Source organism: Stegodyphus dumicola, chromosome 11, assembly GCF_044657685.1.
Source record: "Stegodyphus dumicola isolate Sdum_Otavi_A_Nest chromosome 11, ASM4465768v1".
In the NCBI taxonomy this organism is placed as follows: domain Eukaryota; kingdom Metazoa; phylum Arthropoda; class Arachnida; order Araneae; family Eresidae; genus Stegodyphus; species Stegodyphus dumicola.
Genome location: NC_140778.1, coordinates 85196049 through 85213803, shown reverse-complemented (window position 1 = coordinate 85213803; position 17755 = coordinate 85196049). Strand labels below are relative to the sequence as shown.

The 17755-nt window shown below is 30.7% G+C and overlaps 2 protein-coding genes across 5 annotated transcripts in view; one reads left to right on the top strand and one right to left on the bottom strand.

Moving 5' to 3' along the window:
* Positions 1 to 8344: 8344 nt before the first annotated feature.
* edl (ETS-domain lacking) overlaps positions 8345 to 17755 on the bottom strand; it is a 43615-nt gene continuing 34204 nt past the window's right edge. For all 4 annotated transcript variants that reach the window (XM_035369764.2, XM_085826952.1, XM_035369763.2 and 1 more), the window contains 2 exons: positions 16989 to 17218; positions 8345 to 10964 (listed from right to left, as the gene is read on the bottom strand). In XM_035369764.2, coding sequence (XP_035225655.1) covers positions 10750 to 10964; positions 16989 to 17214 — 441 coding nt within the window. In that variant the 5' untranslated portion in view covers positions 17215 to 17218 and the 3' untranslated portion in view covers positions 8345 to 10749. The remainder of the gene's footprint in view (positions 10965 to 16988; positions 17219 to 17755) is intronic.
* Positions 14652 to 17755, top strand: part of LOC146994177 (uncharacterized) — a 269374-nt gene continuing 266270 nt past the window's right edge. Inside the window, exon 1 of the transcript XR_015044060.1 lies at positions 14652 to 14855. The gene's annotated coding sequence lies outside the window, so the exon portion shown is untranslated. The remainder of the gene's footprint in view (positions 14856 to 17755) is intronic.

Sequence of the window (17755 nt, the reverse complement as noted above, 5' to 3'; positions counted from 1 at the left end):
TTCGTTAAAGTTTTACGAAATATGAAATAGACAATTAAAAAAAATCCAAAATTCCAAATTCGGGTTTCTGGCATCCATATTCGGGTGGAGAACTAACTACGTTATTCAAAATTCGAGGGCTCTTAGGTACAGTTCCCCTCCCCCCCCCACACACACAATGGGAAAAACTTTCATGCATTCAGGCAGATTCTTCATTATTTAGTTTCTTTAACTATAACACCTGGCGATAACATTTGGTGGCAACAGTTTGAAAAGTGAATCAACGCAAAATGCCAAAAGGAAAATAATAGCCTTTCTGGGCTAACGTCTTCTGTGCTAAAAACTAAAAAACGAAAACACTATTACCATAGAAAATAGGCTCAAATAAAAGCCAAAAAGTATCACTAATTTTCCTTTCATGGGAAAGAAAGAAGGGAAGCAGTTTTAGGGATTCTAAACACTGAATTTCATTAAATACGAATTTCAATACGGTAGCTTGATTCTAAAATACGGTAGCTTGATTCTAAAACGGTAGCTTGCTTCTAAAACCTAATTCATTTTGTCATGAAACGTGAGAGATATTTTTTAACATGAAAGGTATTATTTTTATATTTTCATCAAAAACTTAAAATATTCTATAGCAGATGAATGGAAGATCCGAAAGTTTTAATTACTAATACTTCTTAAATTTGAATTTCGTTTAATTTTTCTGAAATATGTCACGCATCCTAACCTGTTTTACAGACTACTGTATTCAGTTAATTTCTCAAATTACAATAGTGAACTGTTTTAGAACCATTGAAAACGTTTTGAAAACCCTGTTTAACCTACATTTGTGTTGTGTATTTTTCCACTATTTCTCTCTCTCCTTATATTTTTAAAGAAATATTCCGTATTTCATTTAACATCTAAAATGTTCTTTTATAAAAATTCACTGAAGCAGTATTTGAAAGGAAAGGAACAGGAAGCAGCTCTTGATAAATGCAGGAAATGTAATACTTGTAATTTATCTTTCCCACATTCTCGCTCATAACGATTTCTCAGAATGCTGCCAATCGGCAAAACATAAGTTCTTTAATTTTTCTTTCAAATTTAATCAATTCGCTGTCAACCAATACACAAAAGCAGTTCAAAAGCATTACTAGCTCTTAATAATTAAAATTTTTATATTATTTCTATTAAAAACGTATTTAATTGATTTAAATTAAACTACTTCTAATCCAGAATATACCCAGCTAATAATTTTTTATAAACTTTTGCAGCTTTGTTTTGATTAATACACGATGTTTCTGGTATCATTTAATATGTACCTGCTACAGAGTCATATTAAAAATATATATTTTAAATTATTTATTTAATATTTAAAAAATATTTTGATGTTTTTAAACTATTTATTTAAAATTAAAAAAAAAATTGTTGAAGTTTTTAAAAGCAAACTCTTAAGTATTAATTATCTAAAGATTTGAAATAGAGGATTTCTTGTTTCAGTTTTATTCATGTTTAAAGTAAACTGCATAATGAAAGATGTACAATTGCAAATCAGGTAATAAAAACTGTTTAATGATATAAAGGGATGTTTAACCCTCTACGTCAAATACTGAGAAGTGAAATGTTTCATGTTTAATTGGCTTATTCCTCGTGATGAAATAATGTAAGCTATTTAACTGTTTTCTAGGAAAACAATTTAATTTTAAAAGAAGTATAATCCACTATAAAACGACGTTTCACTTTTCAAATTGTTGCCACCAAATATTAAAATCTTGCATTACATTCAAAAAATAAATAATAAAGAATTTGCATGAATGTAGGTATGTTTCTCGAATTGTGACAAAACAACGGTTACTAAAGACGTCAAATTTTGAATAAAATTCTCCATTCGAATATGGGCATCTGGAAGCCCGAATTTATAATTTGTTTTATTATCTGTTTCCTATTCTGCAAAAGGCCCACGAGCGGTCCGAGGTTCGAATCGCGCGAACGGGCTGGCTGCATGGGTATTTTTGTGGTTTTCCCAATGTGTAACGTGTATACGAGCCAGTTCCCTTAGAAAGTTCTCCACGAAGGCATCCCTCCCCTTAGGCAGATAACCTTCGAGGCTTTCTCTTAATTAAATAACCTAACCTAACCTAACCTTATTCTGGAAAACTTTAACGAATTAACAAAATTATTATTATGGAAAACTTTAACGAATGATTAACAAAATGAAAGATTTCAAAGCGAGCAATGGCAACACTATACGGAATTTAAAAAGAAAAAAGAAAGAAAAAAAAAAAAAAAAAAAAAAAAAAACCTCCAGCGCCGAGATTGTGTATTGGAAATTCTAAACATATGATTTTTTTAAATATTTTGTGATATTGCTGCTGAATTAAATTTTATTGTTTAAGTGTGATGAACGTGATATTTAATAAATAAAGGTAACTCACAAAATGTTATAAGGGCCTCTTTGGGCGTTGAAGCTTTCAATGCTGCTACCTGAAAGCTTTCAATTTTTTTTTCAACCAAGCCTTGAAGTATGGTCCCCTCCCCAATTCGGTTTTGCTCAGAGAATTTATTTAGATTATGTCTTTTTCCGATTCTTTTATATACTGAATTTTGCTATTAAACTAAAACTTGCTACTAAAAACTTGCTACTAAAAAATCTGGAACATTAAATGAAGCTGGTTCAAGGTCATTTCTCAAATGTTTGTTCATAGAGAATGTTTTCTGATTATGGACGGTATTTAAAGCTTATTTCTACTTTATGTATTAATGCATATTAAAACTATACGATAGTACGGTGGAGTTAAAACCGATGCAGCTGTACCGGTAAGTTACCGTAAAGTTTTATTAGAATTTAGGGACACAAGGCGTTGTAATTTACCATCTGATATCAGCGTTTGACAACACCTAAATCTGAAATAACACCTACATAACACCTACTTTACTAAATGTAGGTCACAGTTTTGAAAGGGAATTCAATAATCGATGGAGATTTTAGCATTTGCTGCCATCTATCGTACAATTTTGAAATTAAATATTAATTTGAAAATAATCTGAGATTTCATGTATTAATTTAGTTCCTTCTAGTTTTACTTCTTTCATATAAGTAAATAACAGCACCTTACTTATACTTCATACTGTTATTTTACTCATGGCTTCACACATGGCCTAAATTGTTTTAACATGCAAATAAGAATTTTTATTTAAAGCGAATATAAACTTACTTGATCTATGCATGGAAATTTATAATAAATTTAATTTCACTACTTTTTTCAAATTTTTTTATGCAAGGTTTTATAATTATGGTTTCACCTTGGCCATTTGTTTCTCAGAGTAGTAGCAAGCCTGGGCGATCTGTATAATGGTGGTGTAAATTAAATTTACCAGTGGTTTTTCACTTCTCAGTTCATTTCTGAGAGATGAAATGTTTCAATTAAACATTTCACTGAGAAATACTGAAACATTTCACTTCTCAGTATTTGATGTAGAGGTTTAAACATCCCTTAATATCATCAAACAGTTTTTATTACCTGGTTTGCGAATGTATACATCTTTCATTATGCAGTTTACTTTAAACATGAATAAAACTGAAACAAGAAATGTTCTATTTCAAGTCTTCAGATAACTAATACTTTAGAGTTTGCTTTTAAAAACTTCAACAATCTTTTTTTTTAATTTTAAATAAATAGTTTAAAAACATCAAAACATTTTTAAACATTAAACAAATAATTTAAAGTATAATTTTTTAAATATGGCTCTGTAGAAGGTACATATTAAATGATATTAGAAACACCGTCAAAACAAAGCTGCAAAAGTTTATGAAAATTATTAACTGGGTATATTCTGTATTAGAAGTAGTTTAATTTAAATCAATTGAATACATTTCTAATAGTAAAATATAAAAATTTAAATTATTAAGGGCTATTAATGCTTTTGACTGCTTTTCGATGGTGGTGTAAATTAAATTTACTAATTTTCAGGATCTGCAGCAGCCTGGGTGATCTGTATAATGGTAGTGTGAATTAAATTTGCCAGTGCTTCAAAGCATAACTTATTTTTATATGGTCTATTAAAAATGTAATGCTAGTTTATCATTTGCAAGTGATTATAAATATGGAGCCATTGCTAAACCTTTTGCCATCCAGTGGCTCCTAAATTCTGCCTCGTAAACTCAAAAATTTTTGCCCATTTAAATTCTGTCATCTGGCGAGATAGCTCTGGCTCCGGCCCTTATTTTAAATGCAACGTATTCTAAATGCATGCCCCTCCTTTTGCATGGAGTAGTTTTCGCTGATGTCATTGTATTGTAAATCTTGATCAATATTACACTGAGCATTCTATTGAAGAGAGTGCAAGGGAATTAGATTTATGCTGAACTAAATGTGTCAACAAACAATATTCTATCAATTTCAATATACACATACACACAGACAAACAAAATTCTCCTTTCAGCTACTAACACCAGAACTTTTTAACGTTCATCTAAAAGGATTTGTTAAGTTTTTTTTTACGATATCGCTGAGCTCGCAGTCTACGAGTCTGCTATTGCACTCCTACTAACCCCTCCTTTCTTTCTTTTTTTTTTTTTTTTTTTTGTCTTTTTAGTTTTATGATTAAGCATCACTTTCTTCGCACTTACGTTATATGTAATTTTTTGTTTATATTTTCTATTTAATATCATGTTCTTGTCGCTTACGGTACTTAAAATTCAATTCAACAGCAAAATCACAAAATATTTAAAAACAGCATACCTTTTGAATTTCCGACTGTTCGGGGCCGCAGAGATAAAAATGTTTTATTCCGTACAGTGCTGCCACTATTCACTTTGAAATCGTTTAGTTTGTTAATAAAAAATTCGTTAAAATTTTACGTTTCGTTATTTTACTTTTCGTTCGTTAAATTTTATGTTGTTAATCAAAAATTCGTTAAAATATGAAATAGATAATAAATTCGAAATTCGGACTTCCAGGCATCCATGTGCTAGTGGAGCTCAAAGTTATTCAAAATTTTATAGGTACCGTTATTTCTTCACAATGAGAGAAACACATATACACTTATGCAGATTCTTCATTATTTAATTTCTTTAAATATAATACAGGGCGATAAAATTTGGTGGGAAAAAGCTGAAAAGTGATACACCGTTTATAGTAATATAACACAAAATGCGTCTCGAAACTAATGTCACATTCGAGATTTACATCCCTTTTGGGCTAGTAAGTAAAAAATAATTCATAGGCTGTATATAAGTCAGATGAAATATCTTGTAATGTGTGCATTTAAAGGAGAAAAAAAAGTGACAGAATGAAACATTAATTAAAACAGAATGCTTGAGAAAATTGTTGACTTCGCTGAATGTCGAAAAGCATCAATGACTGATCCATTAATCCAACTTATTTTCTTCCACTAAACAAAATACAATTTCTTTGGTATCAGTTCTGTGGTCATACAAGGTTTTGTATGTTCAACATTAATGTCAGTTCATTGAACCCCTCAAATATTGTTTGTGCAAATTTTAAGAAAAGCTCTGGTAAATAGTTTTTTTTTTTTAATTTTTATTATATATATATATATATATATCATACTTTTATAAGCTTTTATTTAGTTCATTCATGGTCTTTTACTGTGAGTGGAATTTTTTCATCGGTTTGTAACTTACTTTCTGATAAGCTATTGATTTAAATTTTATACACACTGTGTCGAGGATAATGAAATGTGGTGAGGCTTTCTCCCCCCCCAAAAAAAAATTCAATTTAGTTTTTCTTTTTTAATTTAACGTTTAACCGATTTTTCGCACCTATCTTTGTTTAATGAACAAACTAAGTATACGAGAATTTCACTGTTTGCATCATCCAACAGAGCGGATAAAAGTCGTTTGAATAAAGTTTGTATAAAAATCGTAACTTAGTTTCTGAATGTTTGAAAATCGCTCAAATTTTTGGACTATTTGATATTAATGTCGTAAAGTCATTAGGTTTTTTTGGGGGGAGGAAGCAAGAATATGGTTTTCGACGGCCATGTGGCTACTTCGCCAGGATATGAGTGTTATATTATTTTTCTTAGTTTTGTAATGTTAAATTTTAATAATAACAAATTATTGTTGACAACTTTTTATCGAGAACTCCTTGTCAAAGTTCGCATTGTTGATCAGTTGTTAGAATTCGACCACCATTGTTTGGACTTATTCGCATTGGCAATGACGAAAACATTTTGTAACTGTCTGTCAGACGATTTACTAAAAAACGACAGCAATCTACTAAAAGAATTCATTCAAATGAGAAATATGCCAAAGAATAAAATAATACGATACGTAATTTTATTTTATTCTTTAAACAAAGAAAGATTCAAAGAAAAAGTGTTCAGTTAGTTAAAAGAAAAAGTTATTCAAAAAAACAAGTGATGTGAACCAATCAGCTATTCAGATGATTTAGATGCGTAATTTATTTATTTCATAAACACATATTTTTTTTTTAATTTATCAGACAATACTCTTATTATTTATATTTTATAGTGGTGGCAAAAGGTTTATAGTGGCGTCTACCTTGAAAGTGAGGCTTACAACTTACGTTACGGCAAATTCAGAGGAAAAATAATACAAGTTAGTATTGTTATTATTTAGAAGGAAATATAGGATTAAAATTAAGATAATTTTTAAAATATAGCTACTTTATAACAAAAAAATTAATTTAATTTTTAAACTAACAAAAAATATATTTATGTAATTATGTACCTACTTGCTTAAGGTGACCGGATTTTAACATTGCTAAAGCAGGACACCATTTACAGGGGGGGGGGTCGGATTCTTGATTAAAAATTTGGTTTATATGAAGCAACACAAATTTCATAGAATGCAAAAATAGTATTGTAATACATATTTTTTAATTTCAACATACTTACAATTTACAAATATAATACATTAAAAAATTACTTATCGTATTATTTTATTCTTTGGCATATTTCTCATTTGAGTGATTTCTTTTAGTAGATTGCTGTCGTTTTTTGTTGAATAACTTTTGGAAGACTTGTGATGTACAAGATCTGAACGAATGAATGTGATTATTAGCATGAAAAGACATAAGTCCTTCTGTACTAATGCTAATTTCTTTTCTTTGTCTCCATAAATTGATTCCCGACAGAATTCCAGCATTTTGGAGAAAGATGCAGTAGTATTTAAACAGAGGATGCAAATTCAAAGAGGATCTAAGAAGTGAATTTCCTTTTCTTAAAAAAAAAAAAAAAAAAAAAAAAAAAAGCTATTACATGGTAAAATGTGAAAACTATAATGGTGAATTTTGTATTTCGTCCGGATGGAAAAATGATATTTCAAAGCACTCGGGAAACAAAAGATAAACAAAAACAGAACAGAAACAAAAGATATTTAAATACTACTGCATCTTCATCCAAAATGCTGAAATTCTTTCAGAAATCAATTTATGGAGACGAAGAAAAGAAATTAGGAAGGACTTATGTTATTTCATGCTAATAATCACATTCATTCGTTCAGATCTTGTACATCACAAGCTTTCCAAAAGTTATTCAACAAAAAAGGACAGCAATCTACTAAAAGAATTCACTTAAATGAGATATATGCCAAAGAATAAAATGATACCATACATAATTTTTTAATGTATTATATTTGTAAATTGTACGTATGTTGAAATTTAAAAATATATATTACAATACTATTTTTGCATTCTATGAAATTTGTGTTGCTCCATATAGACCAAATTTTTAATCAAGAATCCCCCGTCCCCACACCCCCGGTAAATGGTGTCACACTTTACCAACGTTAAAATCTGGTCACCTTATGTGTGATACACACCAACACCCGTGGACGAAAAACTTTTTTCTGCCAGAGCATTCGATCATCTAATGATAAGCAGTTTAGTGGATATGGCGAAAACATTCATTTCCTGTTGAGGCATTTGAAATTATCATGCAATATAAGCATGGCATGGTGAAAGGCAGTTAAAGCATGGCAAATAGTGAAAATGGCAATTCATTCGTAAGCTGAGTCAGGACAGCAATTTAGGCATAATTGCGCATTTTTCCTGTAGAAACTTGTGAAAGTACATTCCTTAGATAAGCAAAGTTCATAAAGCGAAGGCATAAATCCAAAGAGATGCAACAATTTGGTGATGTGCGATCATAATGAAAAGCACAGAGATAAAGCGTTCATGTATGCTGTAAGGAGCGAGAAAATACCTTATATACTCCTCCTTTTAAATTATTGTCTATCTTTTAGTTTGGGCGCCCTGTAGAATCATTAGCTGTTTTTTCCCCCCTTACCCTCTGTATGCGTGTGTGTCTGTAGCAGGAGACCTGAAAGATGAGCAACGCCCTCGCCGAAACTCAAATCACAAATATGTAAATAAAGAAAAGAAAAAAAATCGTTTAAATACTGTTTATTTTACAAAATTTTCCATTATTCAATGTACAATATTTCACACTTATCAGATTCATAAAGCTCAAAACACATACAGCAATAGTGCTTCTAATTCCATTTAAACCGCAAAATTAATTTGCACAAGCTGACTAGCTATTACAAAAGAAACACCAGCAAACATAGGAACATCATAAAAATATATATACAAAAGTAAAAATGTGAAGCAATAAGTGAAAAGAAATTTAAAAAAAAAAATAATGCAAGCATCGTACTGTGTTTGTACTAAATACAGATCATAAATTTAATTTTATAGAGGAAGAAAAAAGTGAAAAAGTCACATGATAGTTGGAAATTGGAAAATACTATTTTCAAAGTAAATACCTTATAAAATATACTTATATGCTTGCCTTACGCATTGTGTAAGAAGAAAAAAAATATATTTTTTCCTTTCTACTGGCTGATTTCTGATGGCTGATTTCTATAATTTAATTTGCATGCCATTTCTTAAAATTTATTTTTCATGTCTCGAAAGCGCGACTTATTATAATATATAAATATAATACATATCCTATATATAGCATTGTTCTAACAATATATTATATATAACAATATATTATTTCCATAGAAAGTCGGACTTTTTTCTGAAATGACATACTTATATTTTGATTCTAGATTGTAACCAAATATTTTATAAAATTTGGTGAGAAATTTAAAAATTTATCTTGGCGCCCTTTTTTCAGCTTGCGCCAAGAATAATTCACTTAGCGAAATTCTTAATTTATGCTAACTTATTTTCCTTTCCCTTTCATTCTGGAAAAACAGGGGGGTGGGGGAATCACTCATTCCTTCAAATAGTTTTAACAAAGTACATAAACCACATTTGGTGTTATTATCTCTTTAATCAAATATGCCAAATTTCCAAATGCGCCAATATATAAAGTCACGCATATGTTGGAAAATTTTGAATAAAAGCTCTAATTTTTTGCAGGTATGGCTAGAAGTACATTAACGTGATCGTAAAAATTTTATAGGTCATATTCCAAATTTCTTTAAAAAAATTTTTAAAAATGACTAAAATATACAAACTTTAAAAATAAATCAGAAAATATCTGCATTTGGACTGAACCTAAATTTCGAATTGCGAAAAAAGGAATCAATTAAGTTTAATTAAAAAAAAAAGATATTAGTAAATATATTCCAAATTCAATTAACATTGAGAATCTAAAATTTGGAAAGCTGTCTTTTTAGAAACTAATCTTGCGATTTTTACAAAACTTGGCAATTTGGCTTAATTTGAGTCCTAGAAAAGAAATATGGAAAACAATTGCTATGTCATTTCAGAAAAGTCCGATTTTATATCAAATACCAATGTTAGAAAAATGCTATATATAAGTATAATATACACTGAACATTCACGAACATGATTCCTTTATTAGATTTGTCTTCTGTATGCGAATCCCTTCCATTTCACTCTATGTTCATAAATAAAGTTTTTCTCCTCATTCTAAGTGTGAGTACATTTTTTTGATACATCCTGTATATCCTAAGTCACACTTTTAAGCTAGAAGAAACATAAGTTAAATTTCTTCACTTGGCCCATTTGAACGGGAGATACACAGCTATTAGGTTTTTTTTTTTTTTTTTTTTTTTTTTTTTCGGGGTGGGGGGGTTAGTGTTCATATACATATATCAAATACATATACATTAACCATGCTAGAATAATGGGAAAACACTTAATACATGGATATAATATATATTTCCTGAAATTTGTTATATTAGCTTAATAAAGAAATATTAATAAAATAATTAAAATTTGAAGCTAATGGACTTAAAACTAATATTTAAAATAAATTTTTCTACGGAGTTTTTAATATACAATATTTGAATTTTTTTAACAGGAAATTTATTAATACATTTCTCAGTTTGTTTGTTAATACTATATTAATAAATTTAATATTTATTAATATAGTATTATTAATATAATATTATTATATTAATTTTTTGCAACTACTGCGGTAAGTAAAATTTACATGAAAATGAATATCTCCATGAACTTAGAATTCCATAACAAATTCTAATTATTTGGAAATAATTCACTCAAAATTATATATTAAAATGGTTTCTAAAATTGTCATTTCAAGCAATTTCTATCTATCTAAAAGAAGTGCCATACGTTGAACACATCACTCCAATAAATAAATTGATAACCACAGTAAAACTGAATCAAAAATTGCTTAGTAATAACTTCTAATGAACACAGGTGGTGAAAAGTCTGAACATTTTCAAAAATAATTCAAAGTTTAAAAAAAAAAAAATGTTATGTAAATTGCAACCACATAGTTGCAGCACTCTCAAATACATCACTAATAGTTTTAAATGTACACACTTCCACTAGATGGCAGCACTATTCAACTGTAGAGAGCTCTGTTTAGTCTCAATTGAAAATCTTTGTAAAGCAATTTGCCACCCAGTGGCACTCGGCTGACAAACATATCCATTGTCATTAGACATAGGGCTTTACCATTCATGAGAAATCTATCCAACTGGACGGTTGGGAGACGGTGGGTGGTAGTGACGTATTGGATCCACTTGGCAACGTCCTCTCGGCTCCATTGTCTGGGATCTAGAAATAATTATAATTCGTTATTTTAAAAATATAGAAACTCAGAAGTAAAGACATTAGTAAACTTAATCCACACTGAATTCAACATTGCATTTTACTATCAGTAAAACTATGATATAATCAAAAAGTTACATTTTCAATGGAATAATACATATGAAAGAGTTTTTTTTAATGTATTAAATGAAAATAACATTATTAAAATTAAATAGTAACTATACCAAAAATGCTTCAAAAATTTCCATCAGGAAAGATAAATTTACATTTTAGAAAAAATCTGATGTGGACACCAAATGATTTCCTATAAATTGCTTCACTTCATTTAAACATATTTCCTCGAATTGTTCTTACTTATTTCACCGTTCCTCAACGGGAGTTCAAAATAAAAATAAATCAAAAATTGCAAATTTTAAAATTAAATATCCCGGTCAATTTTTATCGAACGGGAGTTAAACTCTTATTATTTTATTTTTATAACGAGTATAAAATTTTCTCAAATATAAATACATGAAGTGGGAGAACGCATTAAAAGTCAGATTTCGCTATTAGTTAAAAATTAATTGTTTTTTATATGACTAAGACCAAAGAATGCGAAAATAAAGGCCGGGTAAGGGAGTGATTATTTTGGGCCCCCTGATGCACTCAAAGCTTCTGAATCCGGGTCTCAACACCCTGCACTCCTTTTTAATCTCACCGCTACCAGATGGCGACACCTATGCTGATTTTCTTCGCCCTCTTACAGCCTCCTTACTGATGTTCTGTTCTAGGATTCACTTTCTGTATCTTCAAAGTCATGTCTTTTGGGAATTCGCTCAGGTTACTGGGAAGTACTGTTGTTTTGCAGTAGAAACCCAGTATAGCCACTACAGTATCCAAGTAGAGGATTTGGAGAATGGTCAGAATTTTCGTGTGAACTATTATAATTAAAATAAAAGTACATTGAAATGGTTCATCGGCTAAAATTTTGGATACAGGAAAGCAAGGATTTTTGTAGAAGAGAGATTTCAATTGATTTCAATGTTCCACCCACCTGACGAAGTAGCGTTGAAGTTGATTTAATTCCTCTTCTGTTATGTTCATTTTGCTTTAAATTTCATTAATTTTTTCAAATGGGATTTTGCTTGTTAGAAAAGTTTTGGTTTTAACATATCTTAAATTCGTTGTTGCATTTATAGGATTATTTGAAAGTTATTAATTATGAATTTCAATTTTCGGTCTTTGTGAAAAATTAGTTCTAAATTTCTTAGTTTATGTCTTTAATGATAGTTTTTCAACAGCTTAATGCGCGAATATACTAGGCATGTTTATATTTTGTTTTTAAAATAATTGTTTTGTAATTATATAAATATATAGAGAGAGAGATGTTTGGTACTGCCGATTGCAATGAAAAAGGGAGGTGCACAACTATATTCTAGAAGTTCCATATACAAAGTTTCAACATTTGTTTCTACGGTTAATCTTTTTTGAGTCATGCAAGATACATACGAAAAAAATCTCTTTTGAATCCATTTTACAATCCGTTTTGGAAAAGAGAGTCTTTTATTCTGTCCTTATGTAGAGTTCACACACACAAAAAAATCTTCCAAATGGATTCGGGAACGGCAAAAATGAATATTATCATTGAAATATGATACCTGAAATTTTTCGTGATGACAGTACTTCCTTTACTTGGTAAAAGGATATAAAAATCAAGGTGTGTTTCTGTGTTCTAGTACATACTACATAGGATAGGATAGTGATCTAAAACTCAGATTCCACTTGGACGAATGCTCGATTTAAATGCAGTTTGACAGGCCAGAATTTTTTTAAGCGCAGAGCCTTAGCCCAGAAGAGCTATGAGTCTAAAAATGGCATTTTGCGTCGGTTGACTATAAACAGGTATCACTTTTTAAATTGTTTCCACTACTAACTATTAGGGCCCTGCATTATATTTAAAGAAATTAAATAATGAAGAGTCTGCATGAATATATGCCTGTTTCTCAAATTGTGAAAGAAAAAGACGTTACTAGAGCCATTCAATTTTGAATAACATAGACCTCCACCAGAACATGGGAACCTGGAATTCCGAGTTTGTTTTGTTAACTTGTTCACAATTGCTACAATTTTAAGGAATTTTTGGTCAACAAACTCAACGATTTGAAAGAGAGCAGCCGCAACACTGTACGAAATAAAATATTTTTTTATTTCTGTCGAGACTGTCTGCCGGAAATTCTTAAGATATTTGCTTTTAAATATTTTGCGACATTGCTGTTGAATTGAATTTTATATGGTTTAAATGCGAGGAACGTGATATTTGATAAACAAAGACAACGCTTAAAACGTTAAAAAAACGCCCCTTTTAGGGTAATATAAAATCTGAAAGTTTTCAGTGTCTTTTTTTTAAATGGAAATTTTTTTATCAAAGAAATAAAAAAATATTTTAATTAAATTTTCAATTTCGCTTACAAATCAAAACATGCATAACATTTTGTTAGATTTATCCTTTGGGGGTAATATTAAATCTGAAAACTTTCAGATTTTATTTTATTTTATTTATTTATTTTATTTATTTATTTTATTATTTTGTTTGTTTATTGATTGTATTATTTTCTATATTAGCATATTGTAAATACTGCCTGAAATTGTTCCACTTGCTGTGTAGCTAGGTGCTCTATTTTGTACTTAAACAACTTTTAGCAGTAACCTACTGTCATCAGCATATCACCACCTGTTAAATTTTATGCGTGTCACTATGTCCTTAAATTTCGTTTAATTCTCGGGTAACTTTTTATCATCAACAATTATTTGAACCATACAATATTTCCTAATAAGCAGCTTCGATGGTGGCTGGAACTCGAGTCGGAGTTCTGTGCTAATAATCACTTCTACACAATGTGGACGATATCTTACGGTCGAAGCGTGAGAAAACGATCACAAAACAAACACCATCGACAGGCAACCATCTACCTTACCTAAATTACAATCACCCCATTGAAAAGAATAAAAGTGGACAGGTAGAACTGAAAATCATTGCACTAAGTCAACTATTTACCTGCAGGGATGCAGCTTTAGTCATTGCAAGCAAAGAATCTCTAAGGTTACCTTACAGATCCTTACAGATTCTTTGTTGCAAGCGATCTCCAGACCGTTGTCTGGAGTGGGAACGATGTGGGAGGTCACATCCAGAAAGGTAAATAAATCTTGAGAAGCGGCTACAAGACGAAGCTACAAGGACATTTCACAATTGTTGAACAGTACTAGAACTTTATATTTGTGACTTAAAAGGCGCTGATATATAATAGAATTCGAAAAGCTTTGCTTCTAATTGCCACGTCGTAAACTGGTGATTCGAGATGTTGGGATATGTCACCAAGAATTGCGGAAGAATTCTTTTGTGAAATTTCTTCGACATTTTATGAGTGCTAAAGAATTTATCTTCTAATTAACATGAAAGAAAATTCTCTGTGTTAACGTTAGAAATGTTTATAATGGAATTTTTCAATAGTTTGGGGAGTTAAGATATGTTATTAACGCCTCCAGTGGAACTGTTATTCAGAACCTGGTTACCTGTGCCTAAGCACTATCCCTTGCAGAATAGATTAAACGTTTCGAATTATATCAAGAAATAGCCTTAACTAATATATAAATTAGATTGTTTTCTTTTCTTTTATACTATAATTTAACTTTTGTTTAATTTTAGATATTAAAGTGTTTAAGGGTATGTAATTCTCTATCATAACTGCTGGCCAGAAAGCAGTCGAGCTGGTGAGAGTGATCTGAAATGTAAAAGATTAGTGCATGTGAGAGCAAGTGATGTCAAGTGTAAGAATGATGGTGCTAAGAATCCGTTGCATAGGAGTTGCAGTGAAGTTGCGGGTATTATTACAAAAGACAGCAGCCTGAGAATTTTTAAAGGTGAGTAAAATGAAACTTAATCATTGGACTATACACAATAATTAGATAATAAAAATACAATAATATAATAAATGCAAAAGATATATACAAATATGCAAGTAACATTAGTGAGGGTGTCATTCACATGGTACAAGTAATACAGTAATAACAGTTACATAATCCATTTATTCAGGGTGGCAAGTAATCTATCCATACTGTTTAAGTCATTAAAGTCGTAAGCAATTTTGATAGCAGGATTGCTTAGGGTGAGTTGTTTTTCGTTAAATGTTTTGGAAGTTTTATAGTAAAATGATCTGAGTTCACAGACTCCCAGTTCTTATATACCATTCAAAAATCTGTCTAAGCGTGCTATTCTGAGCTACTTGCAATTTTTTTCTATAATTGTAACAGCATATGCCCATACAGGGCTTGCATAGCATAACAATGGACGCAGAATGGATTTATAACCATATGTTGTTTCGCAAGGGTTCTCAAACAATTTAAAATTTTGTACCACATGAATGCCAATAAATACATGCACCATCAAAATAGCATTTTCCAGTTTATAAACGATGCCTCCTAAATGAAGTTTTGCAATTTACGAATAAAACATTTTAAATTTACGTTATTTAATTACTTGTATGTCCTCAATACGTTAACGAATCGAATAAGCAAAACGTAATGAGAAAGGGAGAATTAAAATGGTCAAGAATAAATCTAACTCTGAAGTTGGATTTGGCGATAAGGTTGAACGAAAATAAATAATATTAAAAAAAGATTGTAACCAATCAAGGAAGAGTAAGCCTGACGTCACAAAAGATAAAATAGATGCCACGCTTTTGGCAGAGGCCGTGGTGTACATGGACCAAGGTCCATGGTGGAGTAAGCCTGACGTCACAAAAGCAACGTGACGTCACGACTTATCACGGCCGACATACAGCGTACGGATAAGACTGCGAAACACGTTATTAAACAAAATTACACTAACTTTGATAACAAATATGAACGCCCGCAGGTTCAAAGAAGTGTCTTTACGCATAATTTGCATAAAATGCCATCGAAATTTCAACTGATCTTTCAGGTTTTACCATTTGTATTATAGTTACCATTTACACATCTTCATATGCCTAGATTTTCTTAAAATTTGAAACAAGTCCTTGTGATTTTTCTATATACTAAATAGAAAATCCTGTATGTTAAGCATTAAAATTAGAACGAGAGACTTACAAATGTTCAAGAATGAATAGCTAACATGGAGATAACGCCGATTAGAATGTAAACAAAACCAACCCGAAGTTCGCTTATTGCAGAGGCCATGATAGGTCGTGACGCCATACCGTGGCGTTTCATGGCTTCATTTTCATTACACGGGACATATGGGGGGGGGGGAGAGATTACTCTGTCTATGCTAACGTACTTGAATCCAACGGTTTTAAATCGAATGATCGTAACAAGACAGTGTTCAGAAAAACCATATGTAAGTTGATAATGAAACATCAAAATTGTGAGTTTCTATATTGGGATTAAAATATGCATATATACATATATTTTCTAGGCTGGATAAAAAGAATTGTTAGATTACAAATTTCCATGATACTGCTCAAAATGTTCGGTAGTACGAAACGATTTTCATGCATTAGAATAAATAGTTAGTTTGGTTATTTTATTTATGTTATAACATACCGAAAATTTATTTCTCTTTCTGCTTGGAGCATCCAAGATATTATCAAGTTTAGTGAGTTTGTCAAGTGTACCATGTACGAAGTAAAGAAAGCATTGAAACAGCAAAAAAATTTCGAGTGTCATATTCCAGCGGAAATATCCATTTTGACCGTTACTGAATCCATTTTGACTATTTGACGTCTTTAGGTACAACCAGAAAAAATTCTTTGTTTTCAAAACGGATTTTAAATGGATTTTTTCCTTGGCGTCTGTATGTACGTATACTTCTATTTGCACCATAATCTAAAGCTATGATTAATATATATTATTCTTTTGATTCTCCTTTAATATTTGTTTATTTTATACCTAGTAGCTGAAATTATATTTGACTTTTCACTAACTGTTTTATGAATTTTATTACTTCAAATAACAGCAGCGACTGCAACACTAGAAGAAGGTATGTAAGCGTGACCTTGAGATGATCTAACTTACCTGATGGGAGGTGGGGTTCTTTCTGTTTCCGGTCGCTCGGCAATCCCACTGCCAAACGACTTTTGGCTTTCTGGAGGTACGCTTGCTGAGAATAGCTCTCAATCATTTCTAAGAAGGTTGGGCAGCGACGCTTCTGCCAAATTGTGGGAGGGATCGTCAGGGAAATGAGGCCCCTATCTGGGTAGGCTACTGTAGGGGGTGCGCCACACTCCGCAGGGTTCAGCATACTTCTAGGATAAAATAAAAATAAAAAATCATTAAATGTCCAAAGTATACAAAACAGCTTCCGTTAAAGAAAGACTCATACCGAATTCTTTTTTAAATATTTTGGCTTTTATTGCCACCAAATAATAATTAAAATTTGACAATGAGTTAAGAAGAAACATCGTTATTCTCAACTTGTTGCCAATAAGTAAAAAGAAAAAGTTGCAGAGCAGCTATAAGAATAATTCCAAAATAAAATATTAAAAAAAATTAAAGGTTTCAGATTTTAAATTACGTCCAAAGGCGGCTTTTCTTAAAATTTTGTGTGCTACCTTCATTTATTAAAAATCATGTTCTTCGCACTTAAATCATAAAATTCAGTTCCAGAGAAATATCGCAAAATAATTTTAAGATGAGTATATCTTTAGAATTTCCTATGCACAGTCTCGCGCGCTGGAGATAAAAATGTTTTTTCTGTACAGCGTTGCCACTACTCGCTTTGAAATCGTTGAATTAGTTAATAAAAATTCGTTGAAGTTTTACAAAATATGAAATCGATAATA